The 19,248-nt window shown below is 39.8% G+C and overlaps 1 protein-coding gene across 8 annotated transcripts in view; it reads right to left on the reverse strand.

The window, feature by feature from the left end:
* Nucleotides 1–19,248, reverse strand: part of CHL1 (cell adhesion molecule L1 like) — a 217,245-nt gene that overhangs the window by 52,658 nt on the left and 145,339 nt on the right. For all 8 annotated transcript variants that reach the window (XM_029050965.2, XM_029050963.2, XM_029050958.2 and 5 more), the window contains 3 exons: nucleotides 9,251–9,435; nucleotides 4,281–4,412; nucleotides 1,648–1,791 (listed from right to left, as the gene is read on the reverse strand). In XM_029050965.2, coding sequence (XP_028906798.1) covers nucleotides 1,648–1,791; nucleotides 4,281–4,412; nucleotides 9,251–9,435 — 461 coding nt within the window. The remainder of the gene's footprint in view (nucleotides 1–1,647; nucleotides 1,792–4,280; nucleotides 4,413–9,250; nucleotides 9,436–19,248) is intronic.

Consider the following 19,248-nt stretch of genomic DNA (forward strand, 5'->3'; position numbering starts at 1 on the left):
GTAAAATTTTTATATAAGCTCTCATTATGGGCAAGGAACATGTCTGCTAATTCTGTTGCACTGTACTGCCTGAAGCACTCTGATGTAGTTAGTGCTCAATAAATACCACTGATTGATTGATATGATCAATGGAACAAAAACCTCAACAGATAATAAAAACACCTGTGTTTTCATAAAATCGACTGCTCAAATACGTAAATACAATTTGTCAAATGATTATCATAAGGTGCAAGTCTTCCCTTCATAACCAGAAAGGCCATAGAGATTCTTCCCCTCTTCTTCCCTAATTCTACTTATGCCCTGCCCCCAGCCTAATATTGATCTATGGAATCCAGCCCAAGAGGTTTGGCCACATTCCTTCTGAGAAGGGCAGCAGAGACAATTATTGTATGTGCCTAAATTTCAGTGCCTCAATCCAGTTTCAGAATCAAGTTAGCCCTAACCTCGACCAAGGAGGAAGGCCTCATACTTGGAAACATTTGAGCAGGCTTGCCCAGTCTCTTAGTGACTACTCTGAGGGAGAGAGAGAAAAGGAAGAGCAGTGAAAGAAGGGAAGGGTCCCGTGCTTGCTAGTGAGAGGCATGAAAAGGTCCATATGGCTGAGGAGAGAGAGAGAGAGAGTAAGGGCACCGACCACTCTACTGCCCACCCCAAAGACTGCAAGTTAGGTTTGTTATGGACAGACACCTGACTCCGTCTTGGGATGGGAAAAGTGGGAAGGTATGAAGAAATGGGAGAGACCTTTAATATATGCTTGAAAACTCCTTGCTGAGAATTTCTTCCTGAACACTGAGGTCTTGGCCTGATATTGGACTGGAGAAAGCCCTGGACTTCTACAACTCTAAGGAGGGTGTGCAGTGGAGTTTCTTTATGAGTGAGAGAATCATGCTTCAGATAAACTACCATTTCCACCCAGCAAACCTTGAGTGGTTTCCAACCAGGAAACCCCTTTCAGCAATATCCTGATATATATCCTATATATATCCTATATCCTATATCTTATATATCAAAGAAGGAAATAAATGCACATCACACACAACACACCAGGAATTGCGGTGTAAAGTGGTGATGTCACAGGTGCCATTTTGCCAAATAATGCAGACTTCACGTGGCCCTAGAACATTCCTCCAGGGGGCTCCTGAACCCAGAGTCACTGGTTCCTTCCCCAGGAGAGTGTGAAGCCTGGCATAGTATTTGAGCTCCAGAACTTTGCAGCAGATCTATGGCAGAAAGAGCTTGTGACCAAATAAATCCCACAAAACCAGACACAAAAGCATCCAGGATCACATCAGAAGGAGTCAGGGAAGAGGCCGGCTGAAAACCAAACTGCCCAGTATAAAATTGGATGCGCCAGTCTAGAGATATGCACAAGACAAGAGAATGCACAACCTTCAGAATTATGCCTACTAGACTGGAAGAGGGACTATTCAACGGGAGTGGCATTTTCCTCTATGCACAACTTGCTCTCTCCCCTAAGTAGGGTCTCACTGCATTGCGGGACTTTTTATGGCACAGCAAAATAGAAACCCAACTTTGATTAATGGATATTAGAAAAGACTTTCAGAGTTTGGATTTCCAATGGATCTAACACTAGGGTACTCTAAACCCAGAGTCATTAATCCGTTTTCAGAGAGAATTGAGACTTACCTAAAACATCAACATTGGCATTGGCCAGAATGGTGCCGTGCTTGTTTGAGGCTTCACACTGATACACAGCACTCTGATCAAGTTGTAAGTTGACAAGACTAATCTCTCTTGGAAAGATTTGACCACTGGAGACAAGATTTTCTTCTGAAAAGGATTAAATAATTTCCAAATGAGAAAGTTACACAATATATTTACAAATCAACTAGAGAAGTAATATGAAATAGAGGAGCAGCATGGTCTAGTGGAGAGAGCATGGGCCTAGGAGTCTGAAGGACCTGGGTTCTAATCCCGGATTTGCCACTTGTTTGCTGTGTGACCTTGGGCAAGTAAGTCACTTCACTTCTCTGGGGTTCTGGGACCTAGGTTTTAATCCCAGTTCTGCCATGTTCTGCCATGTGACCCTGGGCAAATAACTTAACTTCTCTGTGCCTCAGTTACCTTATCTGTAAAATGGGGATTCATTCATTCATTCATTTCATTCAATAGTATTTATTGAGTGCTTACTATGTGCAGAGCACTGTACTAAGCATTAAGGGATTAAGACTGTGAGCCCCATATGGGACATGGACTGTGTCCAACCTGATTAGCAGAAGCAGTGTGACATAGTGGAAAAAGCATGGGCTTGAGAGTCAGACGATGTGGGTTCTAATCCCAGCTCTGCCACTTGTCTGCTGTGTGACCTTGGGCAAGTCACTTCACTTCTCTGTGCCTCAGTTATCTCATCTGTAAAATGGGGATGAAGACTGTGAGCCCCACGTGGGACCACCTGATCACCTTGTATCCCTCAGTGCTTAGAACAGTGCTTTACACATAGTAAGCACTTAACAAATGCCACCATTTATTTATCAGCATACCTAACCGGCACACTGATAAAGATCTCAGCATCAATAGCATCATCTTCCAACCTAAAACACAGCTCTATACCTAGTATATCCTGTAATCAATTCCTCGAGAATATTCCCCCAAATTGTGCTGAAGAAAACTTAGTATGAGGGCGTGCATTTTTTTCTCTAATGGTATTCGTTAAGTGCTTACTATGGGCCAGGCACTGTACTAGGCACTGGGGTAATAATAATGATGGTATTTGTTAAGTGCTTGACACTGTTCTAAGCGCTGGGGTAGACACAAGGTAATCTACATGGGGCTCACAGTCTTAATGATTGACAACACCTTCTGTAGCTTGTGCATGTACAAATTTCACTATGCTGCCCTGTTGCAGTTGCTATCCACTTGATAAACTATAGAGCAGCTAAAATTTTTCAGTGGCTGCTAGAGACCAGGTCTACAGATGGTGTTGAATGTTCTTGTAAGGTCTACAGACACTGTATAGAGGGTTTAATGTTCTTCCTTGCACTTCTCCTGAAGAGTCGGTATAACAAAACATGCCTGGCTCTTTAGGTGCGTTGGGTTGTAAATTTCCTGTGTGCAGGGATTATATCTACCAATAGTATTGTACTCTCTCCCCCAAGGGCTTAGTACAGTGCTCTGCACGCAGTAAGAACTCAAATGCCACTGATTGATTGATTGGGTGATTCCATGGTATGCTATCTGATTTATAAAGGGGTTCTGTTGAATCTATGAGATATTTACTGGTAATCGGCAAATGTTATTTTAGCTAGAAATTGTCACTTTTTCCTCCACCAAATATTCCACTAATATTGGTCTTTGATCAATTTGCTGATTAAATTTGCAATTTCGCAAAAGGAAAAGCAGGGCAGTGGCTGAGAAATAATAATAATGATGTTTGTTAAGCACTTATTATGCGTCACGTGCTGGGCTAAATGTAGTAAAATCAGATCAGACACAGACCTTCTCACCCATAGGGCTCAGAATCTAATGGGATGGAAAACCAGTATAAACTAACATTTTACTAAAGAAGGAGCATGGCATAGTGGATAGAGCACAGGCCTAGGAGTCAGAAGGTCATGGGTTCTAATTCTGGCTCTGCACTTTTCTGCTGTGTGACCTTGGAAAAGCCACTTCACTTCTCTGGGCCTCAGTTACCTCATCTGTAAAATGGGGACTAACACTGAGCCCCATGAGGGACAGGGACTGCATCCAACCCGATTTGCTTGTATCTGCCCCAGTGCTTAATACAGTGCCTGGCACATAGTAAGTGCTTAACAAATATCATCATAATAATAATTAGTAATAATAATAATTATTATTTTATAGATGGGGAAATTGAGATATATTCGGATGAAAAGTTTGATGAGAAAGGAAGTTGAAATTATCATCTAAAATGTAGTTTAGGAATTTGCCATGAATTCTGTTTATTCTTTTTCAAAATTAGTAGGTTGGCTGCTTTGTGATTCAATTAAAGTTTTACTGAATATTCATAGTGATATTTATCTTAAAGGAAAATTCACTACTGCCAGTTTTTTGGTTCTTTTTTTTAATTTTCCCCCAGAGTCAATAGGGAACAAATTGTTACTGGTTGGGGGGGCATCTACAGGACACATTTAGTTTTGAAGATAAATTGTATTTATGTCTTTGCTATACATTATCAGACACATCTGGTGTCTCAGGACGCTTCTTGCCTGAGACCAGGAGGTTGAAACAAGTTCAATAAAGGAAACCAAAAGCATCAGATACATATTGCCCAGGACAAACTACCATTAATTGTTACTCACTATTCACAGGTAAGCCATTCCTTTTCCACTTGATTTCAGGCCGAGGATTGCCAGAAGCTTCACATCGCAAGATGGCATTGCTCCCAATACTATACACACCGCTTTTAGGTTTTTGTGTCCAGCGAGGGGGCTCTGTCATTGTAATGAACAAAATCGTGTTAGCAAATTCTGTCCAAGAGAAGCCACAAATTCCAAGCCCTGCAATTTGACTCTATTCCAGCAGATGGAGAACTCTATCAAGTATTCAGGAAAGTGTTTTTTTTTACTGGTAGTTGATTTTTTTTTTTGAGAGGTAAGCGTAAAGCGATCATTGTTTCAACATTTTTTGAGGTCTTTAAAATCAATTTAAATTGCTCATAGAAAAAAAGGATTTTATATGATCATAACTTTTGAAATATCGTTTCTAAAAAAGAGAGAAACAGGATAGGATGAGTCAGAAGGTCAGATTGATATGAATGTATTATACAAGCTTATATCTTACTCTCAAGTTGAGTGTTCTTCCAATCATCCTTTGGTGTCACTGTTGGAGACAGAATACTGGGCTGGATGGACCATTGGTCTGACCTAGTAATGGCATTTCTTATGTTCTTATGTTATTAATAAATCTGGAAGGCCAACAAATCTGACAAATGCTTTAGGATTTAAATGTTCATAACTTCCTTAAAAATGATAAACAATTCTATAAATGGTTTTCAATAAACAACTTATATCTTGCTTTTTACTCTAATTCCCCACTTCACCCTGGAGAAGGCACATCCTCTGCCTCCTCTGTGGAGTAGAGGATGGCTTAACAGCTGTAGATAGCCAATGAGACTCTTGGCAGAGGGCAGGCAAACCTTGGCCAGAAAGCATCCTGGCAGCCACAACATGACCAGGAGAATTTCTGGTCACATATGGCTGCGGGCCCTGCTGCTGGCATGCACCAGCTATCCCCTCTTTAGGGCTATTCTCCTCCAGTAAAGGAGGAGAATTCTCCTTCTTGCTAAATATGTGCTGGCAGACTTACCACCCCCACCCCAGGAACAGGAATCAGCCTCATTCCATGAATTTTCAGAAACCACTAGCCCCACAGATGTTTTGGACCCGAACTAAAACCGGGATCTAACTTCAAGCTCTCAAAATAACTTGGAAAATTTGTGCAATCCAACCCCCTCAGACACAATGCAGCATTTCTAGGAGCTGCTTCCTGATAGACAAAATGAAACATATTCTTCTTTCGGTGCCAAAGTTACTTTTATGTTTTGTCACCTTGGATACATTATTGTGTCAGGATAGAATAAAGGAAGGTAGGCTCAACTGTGCCCTTGGATGATTTTAGATTGTTGGAAATTGCTCAAAACCCTAGACAGAGTTTGACCCCAGTGTTATAAGTTATAGTTATTTCCCAAGATGTGTACTCTTGGATTTGTCAGAAGGGGATTAATCAAAAAAGTCAAATGGGAAAAAAAAATCACCACATGATGCCTGAGATGTATTAAAAAATAATAAAAAATAAAATTGTCCTTCTTATGATTGGTTATGGGTTTGAAAAAAAATAAAGTCCCCTTAGAGATTTACCAATAAAAAGGTGGTGAAATAGCAAACAAAAGCTGATCAAGTCTGAACATGAAAATTCCCTTTGTAATCACTTTGAAAGGGTGGGAATGTAACTCTTGAGTTGTTAAATGTGCAAGGTCTTTTTTTTGTTGTACCTTTAAGCAGGTAGTTTGCAGAATAATGACTGAAATGGAATAGTCCAGAGAACAACTTCTATATCTGGCCAACAATTTTAATCCTGGTGCTTATGGTACTTAATATTTTACTAAAATTCAATCGCTTCTCACTCCAAAACTGCACTACGTTTGAGCAAATTTGCATGAGTTCTTAATTGAGATCAATCACAACAGACATTTTCAACTATTTTCTCTTTCAAAATCCATCACTAGCTGACTTAGTTTCATTTTTCATTCACTAGAATACCCACAACAAAATACAGAAACCCAATAAACAGCCTCCTACCCTAGAAGAGGTAAATGAATGCATCAAATCCAGACATTTCCCAAATGTTTATTGTTAACCTGAGTACTGTATAAGCACTAAGATGACCAGGGGGATTTGAGATCTGGAATGGATTAGATTGTGAACCAGCTATACCAAGACATACTCGCTGACCCTTTCTTTTGGTTTTATAGGTATGCTCTAATGCTGCCTACATTTTGCCCATAACTCCTCAGGGTTTCACTGTCTAGGAAACTCCACAAAATGAAGTCCCCCTCTAATTGTCTATATATTTTCTCTAACACTTTAACACTCTTGTGCTTCTCTTGTCTCTTTCTCCTCTGCTGAAACTCCACCTTCTGAGATATTGTAAATGGAAGACTGAATTTGACTTTTGTGGAATTTACACCTTGTTTCTATTATTTTATTTTTATTCCTGTCCAGGGAAATTTTTTTGATGGGTATATGTCACATGGATATTAGACTTCTTTTTATTTTCTCAAAAAAGCACTTGGAATTCTCAAAGCATGGTTGCATGGAATTCTTGAGGATGACATTAAAATAAGTATTTCCTAATTTTCTGGATTCAGGATCAGAAATAGTGCTAAGAATTATTTGTTTTACTGATTAAAAATGGAAACTATTTTTTCAAAGGTTGGTCATTTTAATTTTAGATAGATAACTGAATTGATCAGAGTCAAAGTTTCATTTTAATTCTACATAAAAAAAGCCTCTGACTTTATGATCATTTTAGTGTCCCAGAATATACCTCAGTGGCAAAAGTTATTCCATACTAAAACAGTGTGTGTCACATTATGAACAACTAAACAATTGGCATGTGCTTTATGGAAAATTTTCTGAGATTTTTTTTGGTTGCTCAATGGGACTAGCCAAATTGAATAGCTCAAAAATGCTGCTAAGCATTTAAGAATGGGAAATCATAGATAAGAAAGAGAATTCAAGCCAGGTTCTGATTTAATCACAATAGGTATCAAGGGAAATGGATTGGACAATCAAAATAGACAACAAGATTTGTTCTTGCTCATATGTTTAATTCTGGACTCACTTATGTGGTCCTCTTAAACAAGGAAAGAAAAGGATAGAGAAGAGACAGGAAGGAGAATTAGAGAGAGTGTGAGTGAATCACCCCATATGATTGATGAAGGTGATATTTAGAGCTTCAAGACTTTAGAAATCAAGGCTTTTTAGTTTGATTTAGCTTTCACTTGCAAGCATAGAAAAGATTCCTGATATATATAGCCAGAAGACACCTATAGTAACTATTCACAGGGAAAAAGGATTTAATGGTTCTTGTAAAAACATTATTTACATCTCAATAGAGCTAATAGTTGTTTTGTGAATAGAAACGATAATTTGTTTAGGAAGCCTATGTTCCTGTAGACTCTCACTGACAACATTTTGAATTGCTTAATTTTTCATTCCTCGTATTTTCTTTTTTTTTTTTCAATCCTGCATTTCAATTTTGGAGTCAAGAAAACCGTGGCCAGATTGTTAAAATATGCAGCTTCTGTAGAGACGTTACAGGCCATCTGGAAGGATTTCTAAGAGTCAGCAACTGAGAATACAGTAGCAGCTCACAATTATCCATTCCGTGTGTGTGTGTGTGTGTGTGTGTGTCTGTGCTGTGTAAAAAAAAAATTATAAATTTGGAAAAAAGGTCTTTGTTCTTTGGGGCTGGGGTAGGAAAAAGTAAAATCATTTCATCTGGTTATCAAATAATTTATATGAAATTCAGGGAAAACAGTTTTTGGAAGCTCTTCCTCCTCTCTGGATTCCTCCATAAAGTCGAGGCTTAAGTTAAGAAGAATATTTGGATATAAGCAGATGTTGATTTTAATACAGAATGTGCTGTTTTGTATAGAGGATCGTAATTTGTTAGTATCAGGGATAAACATGCTCTCAGCATTGTTTTGCTTCTAAAACCATTCTTTTACTTTCCTATCTGGCAGAAATATGGTGATGTGAATAATGTCAGCATTATTATGGGAAACATTACTGTTTAGGTAATTTATCTTTAATTCTTCAAACTCCAAACAGAAAAGCATCTATCTATAAAATATTAATTTATATGAATGTTTTAATTTTATAGAAAAACAAAAATATTTTCCTAGTTTCAATTGGAACCCAAATTGTTTGGCCATTTTGGTTTAGTTAGAGACCCGGATGAGCCATTTTTGTCATATTTCATGCTTCTAGTTCTCCTTTTGCTGGTGGCAGCTTGTATAATACCACTTATAAAAATGATAATAATGTTACCTTGCAGTAATTTAGCTCATTTCCTATATGGGACCAAAGGGTTGGGTAATGTTTTTTCTTTAAGTCCCAGTGCTTTTCTCATGTGTTTAAAAAAAAATAATCCCAGACTGGGCAACTTGGAGTTCTGAGTTTCGCAGCAAAATTGGGGGTTGGGGATAAATTCCTAAATATAGGAGCTAGCCTTAGAAAGTGAATCTGGGAAGTTCTGTTGACATTTCTAGAGGACCTGATGTTCCCTTTCCCCCTTAACAAACATACCAGTACTCTGTAGTCCTCTATCCAATAGACAAAAAAGAAACAATCTGGAGAAGTCAACCTAACTGTGAGATCAGATGGTGTGCTTTGTGATATTTTTTTTTCTTTAACATACCAAGCCTTTTGACACTAAAACTTTCAATATAGAGATAGTGGGTCAGATTCTCTGAACTAAGTGAGACAGCTTCTCTGTTATTTGGTGTCCTGTGAGGTATATTAACTCTTTCAGGTCTCAAGGTATCAATTAGCACAAAAGCATCAGTTTATCAAATGACAACTTAATGTTGAATGCCTTGAAAGAGCTAATATACTCCCAAACATGCCTAACTTGCTTTGACTATGGCCCTCAATTGAAAGAAGGTCATCACTACAAATTTGTCCAAATATTTCACTTCCCACCCTTTGCTTATTCTAATTTATCATTCTAAAGAATTAGAAGTCTGTTTGAATGGAGATAGCACCTTCCACAGTAACATGAAATTCATGTTTAGCTGATCCCATAAAATTGCTTGCTGAGCAGAGATAAGTTCCTTCATCCGTATTAGACACTTGTTCTATCTTCAAGGTCTTTCCAAAATTTTCTTTTGCTTCCCTGTCCTTGGGCAAATTTCCATCCAACTTTTTCCAGGTTATCTGTGGAGTTGGCCTAAAAAACCCAAAACAAGAAAGGCACATAAGATAATGTGACCTACATAGTCATAAAATCACCTTGTGAGCAATTAAAATTGCTTTAACAGTAGACTAAAGGACATAAAGCATAAAGTATTAATAACAAGTCCTATTGTCTAGGGAAAAACTTCTGTCAGTCTCCACCCCATGGATTACCTAGGTATGACCACCCAGCCCTGGAGGCAGATGTTGATCAGAAACAGCATGCTCCAAAAGGCAGGAATGGAGGTTACAAATGCAGCTAAAGTGAGGAGTGCAAAATCAGTCATTTAAGATGGGCTGGGGATGCCAGGCCCTGGGAAGATATCATCTTGTACTCCCCAAAACTTATCTCAGGGTTTGGCACAGAGTAATTCCTTAATAAATACTATTATCATTATCATCATCATCATCTTCATTAGGTATGGTGCCAGAGAAAGAGAGAATGGTCCAGGGTGGGGGTGGGGGATGGCACACCAAGAGAGAATTGTTGCACTATGACAAAATGCTTTAAATGGAGATTCCACCAAAATGACCTATCAAAGAATCATTTAGTGTGGGAAAGGGTTTTAAAGGGCTAACTATCCCATCCTTTATTTCCTGCTTGCATTGTTACACCTGTACATGAATGGACTCATGTTGCTTGCTATGAAGCCAAGCCTTGCACATCTAAACACTTTGGTGCATAAAATGTTTTGCAAAATCTGTATATACTCTACTTACATGTCTTTCTAACACAGCCACACATAGGCGAACACATACAGTTCATTCATTCAATCATATTTATTGAGTGCTTACTGTGTGCAGAGCACTGTACCAAGCACTTGGGAGAATACAATATAACAATAAACAGACAAATTCCCTGCCCACAGCTAATTCACTTCTCACTGGTTTTGAAGTTTTGGCAAGCCTGGCACATAGTAAGCGCTTAACAAATACCATAATTACTATAAAAAATCTCCAACAATAGAGAATCAAACAATGGTATTTATTGAGAATTTACTGTGTGCACTGTAATCTACTAAGAGCTTGGGAGAGTACAATACAATAGAGATGGTAGACATGATCCATACCCAGGAGGAGCTTATTTTCTAGAGCAGGAGGCAGACATTGAAATAAATTACTGAAATGGGAGACTATAGCGATATGTACCTAAGTGTTGTGAGGAGGTACTTAGAGTGTACAGATCCAAGTGCATAGGCAAAACAGAGGGAGGGCAAATAGGTGAAATGAGGGTTTATTCAGGTAAGACCTCCCAGAGGCGATGTGATTTTAATAAGGCTTTGAAAGTGGGCAGAATGGTGGTCTGTCAAATATGAAAGAGGAGGGACTTTCAAGCCCGAGGAAGGATATGGGTGAGGGGTTGCAGTGGGACAGTCAAGTGAAGGTGCAGAGACTAGGGTGATGGCAAAAAAATGAAGTGTACAGGGTGGTTTGTAGTAGAAGTTCAATGAGGTAATGTAGAAGGGAAAGAGTTGATTGAGTGCCTTAAAGCCAAAGGTGAGGAATTTCTGTTAGACGCAGAGGTGGATGAGCATCCACTGAAGGTTTTTGAGGACTGGGTAAACACAGACTGAGTTTTGTTTTTGTTTTTAATGATCTGGGCAGGAGAGTGGAGAATGGACTGGAGACGGCAGAGACAGGGGACAGAGAGGTAAATGAGGGAGGCAGAAGCAGTAGTCAAGGCAGCATAGGATACATGCTTGGATCAGCATAGTAGCAGTTTAGATGGAAAAGAAAAGGCAGGTTTTAGTGACGTGAAGATAGAACCTAAAGGATTGGTGGAAATTGAATATGTGGGTTGGTTGTGAGCATGGAATGTGTCTACCAACTCTGTTAAATTGTTATATTGTACTCTCCCAAGCGGTTAGTATAGTGCTCTGCCTCCAGTAAATACTCATTAAATGCTATTGACTGATTGAACGGGAGATGTAGAATACACATCTTGCGGACTAACCCTTACAGTCTAGAGAGAGAAGACATGACCCAGAATTTCCTCCATGTATTCAACCTAAATATTTCCTACTCCAACATAAATCGCCTTTATCCTAGGAGGAAATCATCATTATTTTCATAATAACCCTTCCCAAGACTCCTCTTTTCCCAGCATAAACAGCCTTTTTAACTTGTCTTTGTGTCCATTTTCAATGTTTTAACCAATTTTGCTCGTCTAGAATATCTCCAACATTCCACAATGTGAAAATTTAAAATGAAAATTTTCTTTTAAATTGACCTTAGGAATGTTAAATAGAGCAGGAAAATTACTTCTCAGTTTTGCTTATTATCCTGCTTTATAACAGCATGCACTGCTGACTCATATTCAGTGTTAGGCCACCGTGACCCTGAATTTCAAATTTTAAGTAGCTGGACGTTCAGGAAAAAAGCTAATCTCCTAGAACAATGGTTATCGGCTAGAGAGCAATAGAAGGGTTGGGTTATTGTGACAAAAGAGGTGGAATTGTTGTTAGCTAACTTGCTAGAAAGAGGAAATGGCATTTATTTTACACTTCAGACACCATAATGCAATCAAGACTGTACAAGGCTGATGCACAAGCAGAATGAGGATGTCTGAGGAGAAGCAGTGGATGTGTTTCAAAGAATGTCAGCATATCCTCTGCGAAAACAGGACTCTAATCCTGTTTTAGCATTAAAAAAGAGGGGTCAAGAATGCTTTACTGACAAGTTTATAACAATTGTGGTGTTTTTAAGTGCTATCTATGTTCCAAGCACTCCGGTAGATCCCGTATAATCAGATCAGGCACGGTCACAGACACATCCTAGATGGGGCTCACAGTCTATGGGGGAGGGAGAACAGGCATTAAATCCCCATTTTATGGATAAGGAAATTGAGGCCCAGAGAAGCTAAGTAGCTTGCCCAAAATCACACAGGAGACAAGTGGCAGAGCATGAGATTAGGACACAAGTCTCCTGACTCCTAGTTCTACCCTCTTTCCACTAGGCCAAGCTGTTTCTCATGAAAAAAAGGACAAGAAAATGATTGAGGATTACCCTTAGTGACTTTTGCCAAGGCCAGCCATATTCTCTCCTGATGATTAAAAAATAAATCAAAAATACTATACTGTGACCTGGGAAAAGCTACATCTTTAATGCCTGTTTACTTGTTTTGATGTGTAGGTATCTATAATTCTATTTATTTAGATTGCTGCTATTGATGCCTATTTGCTTGTTTTGATATCTGTCTCCGCCCTTCTAGACTGTAAACCCATTCTGGGCTGGGATTGTCTCTCTTTATTGCTGAACTGTACTTTCCAAGCACTGAGTACAGTACTCTGCACACAGTAAGCACTCAATAAATACAATTGAATGAATGAAATATTTCTGACCCTGCAGCCAAATGTACTCTGCTCTTACAACTGCTCCAGCACTCTAGGCAGCCAGATGAGGCAATTTACAGGATTAGGCAGTGTCGTTGCATAGATTTGAGACATTACTTTTGAGAAATCAAGGAAGACAGGAGAATTGGAAAAGGGCAAGCTCTGACCCTTTCTTTAATGATGAAGGAAAAGCAATGCCGCAGCTAATTACAAACTGGCCAACTAAAAATCGGTAGCTTGAAGATTGTGGAATAAATCATTGAACTAGAAGATAAAATATTAGGAACCAGCCAACATGACTTTGTGTAGAGAAAATTGTATCAGTGACAGGTCATTGATGCAAAGAAGAGGTACTAAATGTAATTTATCAGAACTTCAGTAAGGTCTTTGATTTTATTCCATCAGTTACTCTCATTAACTAACTAGCAAGTATGTTCTTAAACTACTGTTGTTGAACAACATGTTGAGATTCACCTGAAGGGATAATTTTCAGTGGTACAGTGGCAAGCTAGAGTCCTCTCACTGTGCCTCGATATTGCCTGTCACCGCTGACCACTGGCCTACTTCCTACCTCTGGCCTAAGAAAGCCCTCTATCCTCAAATCCGCCAATTATTCCCCCAGCCCCCAAAGGCTTACTGAAGGTACATCTCTTCCAAGAGGCCTTCCCAGACTAAGCGCCACTTTTCCTCATCTCCCACTCCCTCCTGCATCACCCTGAATTGCTCTCTTTGCTCTTCCACACACACCTCCCCCCCACCCCACAGCACATGTATATATCTGCAATTTTATTTATTTATACTGATGTCTGTTTATTTGTATTGATGACTGTCTCCCCCTGTCTAGACTGGGAGCTCATTGTGGTCAGGGATTGTCACTCTTTATTTCTGTATTGTACTTTACTGCACACAGTAAGCACTGAGTAAATACAATTGAATGAATGAGTGAATAGAATCAAGTAATGGCCCAATCCATTGACTCTAGTGCCAGTATCTTTATCGATTACAGATGAAGAAATTGAGAATTTAATCATTCTAATTTCAGATGATATTAAGTTGAGTGGGTGTGCAAATAGTTTAGAAGAAAAAAATGGCATTCAAAATCATCTCAATAATTTGTAGAAATGATCCTGCAGAACTAGAGAAGCAGCGTGGCTCAGTGGAAAAAGCACGGGCTTTGGAGTCAGAGGTCATGGGTTCAAATCCCAGCTCGGCCACTTGTCAGCTGTGTGACTTTGGGCAAGTCACTTCACTTCTCGGTGCCTCAGTTCCCTCATCTGTAAAATGGGGATTAAGACTGTGAGCCCCACGTGGGACAACCTGATTCCCCTGTGTCTACCCCAGCACTTAGAACAGTGCTCGGCACATAGTCAGCGCTTAACAAATACCAACAAATACCAACAAATAGGATGGAAATACATAAGCATACATGTGAGGGATAAGTAAACATAGAAACACACCAGAGATGTAGACTCTCCCCCTCTTCAAAGGCACATCTCCTCCAGGAGGCCTACCCTAAGCACTCTTTTCCTTTTCTTGCATTCTCTTCTGTGTCACCCTGACTTGCTCCCTTTATCTCCCCTCCCAGCCCCACAGTTCTTAGGTACATATCTGTAATTTATTTATTTATGCTAATATCTGTCTCCCCTTCTAGACTGTGGATTTGTTGAGGGCAGGGAATGTGTCTGTTACATTGTTCTACTGTACTCTCCCAAGCGCTTAGTACAGTGCTCTGCACACACAGTAAGCACTCAATAAATACAACTGATTGATACTCAAAGACAGGAGGAAAAAACTCGGGATCATACTCAATGGCAAACTGAAGGAAAGCCAGTACCACAGTGGCATTATAAAGAAGTTAAGGTGGTAATGGAATGTCCTAACATGACATGCCAGAAAGTAATACAGTCCTTTTTCTATGCTAAACATATAGAATATCATTAAAATCCATGTTCAATTTGGATCACTCTCCTTCAGTGTATGTGGGGAAACTCGAGAAAGTCCAGAGAAGAAGAAGAAGAATGACTAAAGGAAGGGGAAATGGATCCTATGGGGAAAGGTTAAATAAACTGGGATTGCTTACTCTGGATAAACAAGGGGAACCGATGGCTTAATAACTGTCTTTAAGTGTCTGAAAGATTTTTATAATAAAGATGGTATTTGTTAAGCACTTACTATGTGCCATTATGAGAATGAAAAGGTTTTTATGAGAAGCAGCATGGCCTACTGGAATGAGCACAGGCCTGGGAGTCAGAGGACCGGGGTTCAAAAACCCGGTTTGCCACCTGCTTGCTGCTTGACTTTGGGCAAGTACTCGACTTTTCTGTGTCTCAGTTTCCTCATCTGAAATAGCTGGCTTTCCCTCCTCCTTAGATGATGAGCCTCATGTGGAACATGGACTGTGCCTGACCTGATTTTCTTTTATCTACCCTAGCATTTCTATAGTGCTCAGCTCAGGGTAACTGCTTAACAGATATAAGAACAATAATAATGATAATAATATCAACCCTGAAAAATTTTTCTCCTCCTCCACAGATGGTCAATAGGAAATGGGCTTAAAGTAAGGCAGGTGTATTTTCAGTTTCATGTAATGATGGAGCTTTTGATTGTCAAGGTGAAAAAAACATGAAATAGGTTACTGAGGGAGGTTTTGAAAGTCTCCATTGGTGTAGATCTTTAAAAAATGAAAGTCATCCACCGGTTCCAGTTGGCTTAGTCATTCAAATGCCTTGTAAGCAGGAGGCTGTACCATCAGATCCCTTGAAGCTGATTCCAGCCCTATTATTGGAAGATCCGCTAGGCAGTGGGAGAGAATTTTCCTTTAGTACTGTTTCCATCATATACATGCAACCGTCTCAGTAAAATTACCATCACATTCTGCAGCCATAAACAGCTATGGGTGCATGACAGCTTATATCTTAAATGGTGCATGAAAACTATATTTTAATTATTTCACAGAACTCACTAAAAAATTATGCAGTTGCCAAAAGGAATGGGAAATGAACCAATGTGGCATTATTTTTCTAAAGTGAATGACAACCTTTCAGGTATGTACGAACCAAAACAACAACAATAACAAAAAAATATATAGTGACATTTGACATTGCAACAAAACACACTCTAAATCTACCCTGGCAAGAGATAATGGCACCTATTATTCTATTATATATTGTGTTTTTATCTCTTAACCACAGTAAGCATATAAAAACAAGAAGATATTACATAGCACATGGTTACCATCACAAATCAAACAACAATTTACGTACCTTCTGAACTGGAACTGAATGTGCTTCTCTTTTTCCACCTTTTGTAAAGTGTTAAGAGAGAAGCAGCTGGGCATTTTTTAGAGTTTATTTCACTACCCATAACCAATATGGGTCCCTGATATATACAGAATGGGACAGAAAATTGTACAAAGTAGGACTTTGGGAAATGAGAATCTCAAATCATACATCTTGAATCAAAATTTGCAAAACAACTAACAAATGACATCATTTCCAAGATCACAAAAACTGGTCTACTAAATCAATTTCCCTCTTATCTATTTCCCGGTTTCAGCTAAATGGAATCATTGTGAGCACAATGCTTGTATTGTTCCTATTGAAGAAGGACCATTTTCTTGTTCATATTACTTGGTTCTTACATCTTCACTTTTTATCTTTGCTATAGTGTCCCCTGCTCTAGCTTCCTACTTGTCTAAGATATTATGCCAGGATTAGCAGCTGCTGTTGTATGGAAAAACCAAGTGAGGAAAAGCAGAGCTGATGGTATTCAAAGATTCCTGGGAGCAGGAGGGATTGGGGGGGGCATGTCACATTAGTGTAAATACTAAATGTTTCTGCCACTGTGTGCAAGAAATCCTTTTGCACAACACTTATCTAGGACATATTAATACTCACTCCACCTCTCACCCCAGCCCCACAGTACTGATGTATATATCTCTCTACTCTCCCACTTCCCCTTTCAGTAACTGATTTTCATGTCTGTCTCCCACACTAAACTGTAAGGTCTTTGAGGGCAGGGAATGTATCTACCAACTGTATTGTATTGTACTCTCCCAAGCATTTAGTACAGTACTCGGCACACAGTTAACATTCAACAAATGCCACTGATAGACGTTATCCCTGTTTTCTCCCACCCTGTCCCCACCCCATTCCATTTCAGGTTTGGGGGAAGTAGGTATCTCCCAAACCCCAACTTCCCTCATCCACAAATAAACAAATGCATATGCCCCATGCCATCTCTGCACACTAAGAACTGAGAGAGCAGTGTGGCTTAGTGGAAAGAGCACAGGCTTGGGAGTCAGAGGTCATGGGTTCAGATCCTGGTTCTGCCACTTGTCAGCTGTGTGACTTTGGGCAAATCACTTAACTTCTCTGTGCCTCAGTTACCTCTTCTATAAAATAGGGACTAAGACTGTAAGCCCCACGTTGGACAACCTGATAGCTTTGTATCTATCCCAGCACTTAGAAAAGTGCTTGGCACATAGTAAGCGCTTAGCAATTACCATTATTGTTATTATTATTATCTCACCATCTCTTATTCCATCCCCAGTCCATTTTCCTTTATTACAAATAAATGTACCTTCCTGCATTTGGAATTGCTTCCTTTATTCACCCTCCCTCGGCCCCTCAGCACTAAGTACAGATCCATAATTCATTTATTTATAATAACGTTTGTTGCCCTTCTAAACTGTAAGCTCAATGTGGGTAGGGAACATTGTACTCTCCCAACCTCTTAGTACAGTGCTCTGCACACAGCAAGTGCTCAATATATGCAATCGATTGCCTCTAACCCTCTATTCCTGTCCCTGCCACCTGTGGACTGGAGAGACCAAAGTGAAGGGAATGGTTGGCTTTGGGGGGCCAGGGCATCCCTACAACATGAATGTCATCTTAATCCAGATAGATAGGTAGGGCAGGGAGCCTAACACAGCAAAGACAGATCGGGAGACAGGATCTCAGCTGGGGAGACGGTTGATCTTGAGTTGGGAGGATGTGTAAAGGAAGGGGTCGGTGATTAGTGGGTGACGGTCACTACACAGGGCTGCAAATGAAGAGTTCCAATCATACCATGAAGCTAATCAGACAGTATGGACAATAATCCTCATTGGGAGAATTTCCCAAGATTGACTGCTTTAGAGGCAGCTTTATCAAGCAACTATTCCCTTTTTCAAGTCTACTAAGCCTTGATTTTGACATTCCTAGTGAAGAGGGGTCCAGGCAGGGTCCTGCGTCTCCAACACAGGGTCACCTCCCCAGAGACTGCCCATTTACCCCCAGTTTTAATGGAAACAGATACCACTCCCCCTTGTCTCCCCAGAGACAACCCATGTATCTCCAATTTGGGGGGAGCCGGTAGTCTGCTTTCTTTCACTCAACCCGCCCCAGGAAGGAAGAAACCTGCAGCCAGCCAGCTAGCCATTTCCCAAGGTATTCAAGGGAATCAGAGGAAAAGCCAGCGGAAAGGCTCTCCTAGGCTCTCCAACTCCTGTCCTGAACACTACAGTGGCAGTAGTGGCAGTGGAGAGAGAGATGGAGAGTATAAAGGAAGTGGGGAGGGAGCAAACCAATGGGCCACTGTCTCCTCCTCCACCAGAAAACCAGGCTTGGGGTGGGGAAAGAGTTATAATGATGTTACTGATGCCTGTTTACTTGTTTTGATATCTGTCTCCCCCTTTTAGACTGTGAGCCCATTGTTGGGCAGGGATTGTCTCTATTTGTTGCTCAATTGTACTTTCCAAGAGTTTAGTACATGATCTGCACACAGTAAGCACTCAATAAATACGACTGGATGAATGAATGAAACACCTTTAAAAAAGGGGGCCTGAACGATAAACCTTTCCCTCCCAAAACCATCTATAAGCATACCCTATAGAGACCTAGGGACTCCAATGGATGAGGATTAAAAAAAAAACAAAACTGAAGCTTACACGAAGGCTGATTTGTGAAACCAACTGCTTTCATAGACTCAACAGTGCATACAATCTGGAAAACCTCAGACAACAAAATCAGTGCTTTTGAACCAAACAGGGTCAAAATCAAGTGCCTTTGAATGCCAGAGTACAGTGATATGGATGAAACATAGTTCACGCAGTTCAAGAAGCAAAAGAAATGCAAATGATCCCATAGGTGGGCCCCTTGTGATGCTGAAGGCTGAATAACCTATTAGACTGTTAGAAAATGAGCAGTTTGTGAAATCTAATGGCCAGATTGACAGATTTTTGATAGTGTCGCAACAACTGTTTCCAGTAAGTGAGTAGTGAAGCCAAGAATGAAAGCACACTGAAATAACTGAGTGGCATGGTTCATCTGGTTGAAAATGCAGGCTGACAAAATGGGGCTTTTCTTCAAGGTGACTGAACAAAAATTTAAAATTCTAGGGAAAAGAATGTGCTAGTGGTAAAATATCAAAAGACTTTTGATACAGTTCTGTTGATTCTAAGACGAATGGAAAAGAAAAGAGAAAATTAAGAAGTG

This window comes from Ornithorhynchus anatinus, chromosome X1 (genome assembly GCF_004115215.2).
Source record: "Ornithorhynchus anatinus isolate Pmale09 chromosome X1, mOrnAna1.pri.v4, whole genome shotgun sequence".
Taxonomy (NCBI): Eukaryota; Metazoa; Chordata; class Mammalia; order Monotremata; family Ornithorhynchidae; genus Ornithorhynchus; species Ornithorhynchus anatinus.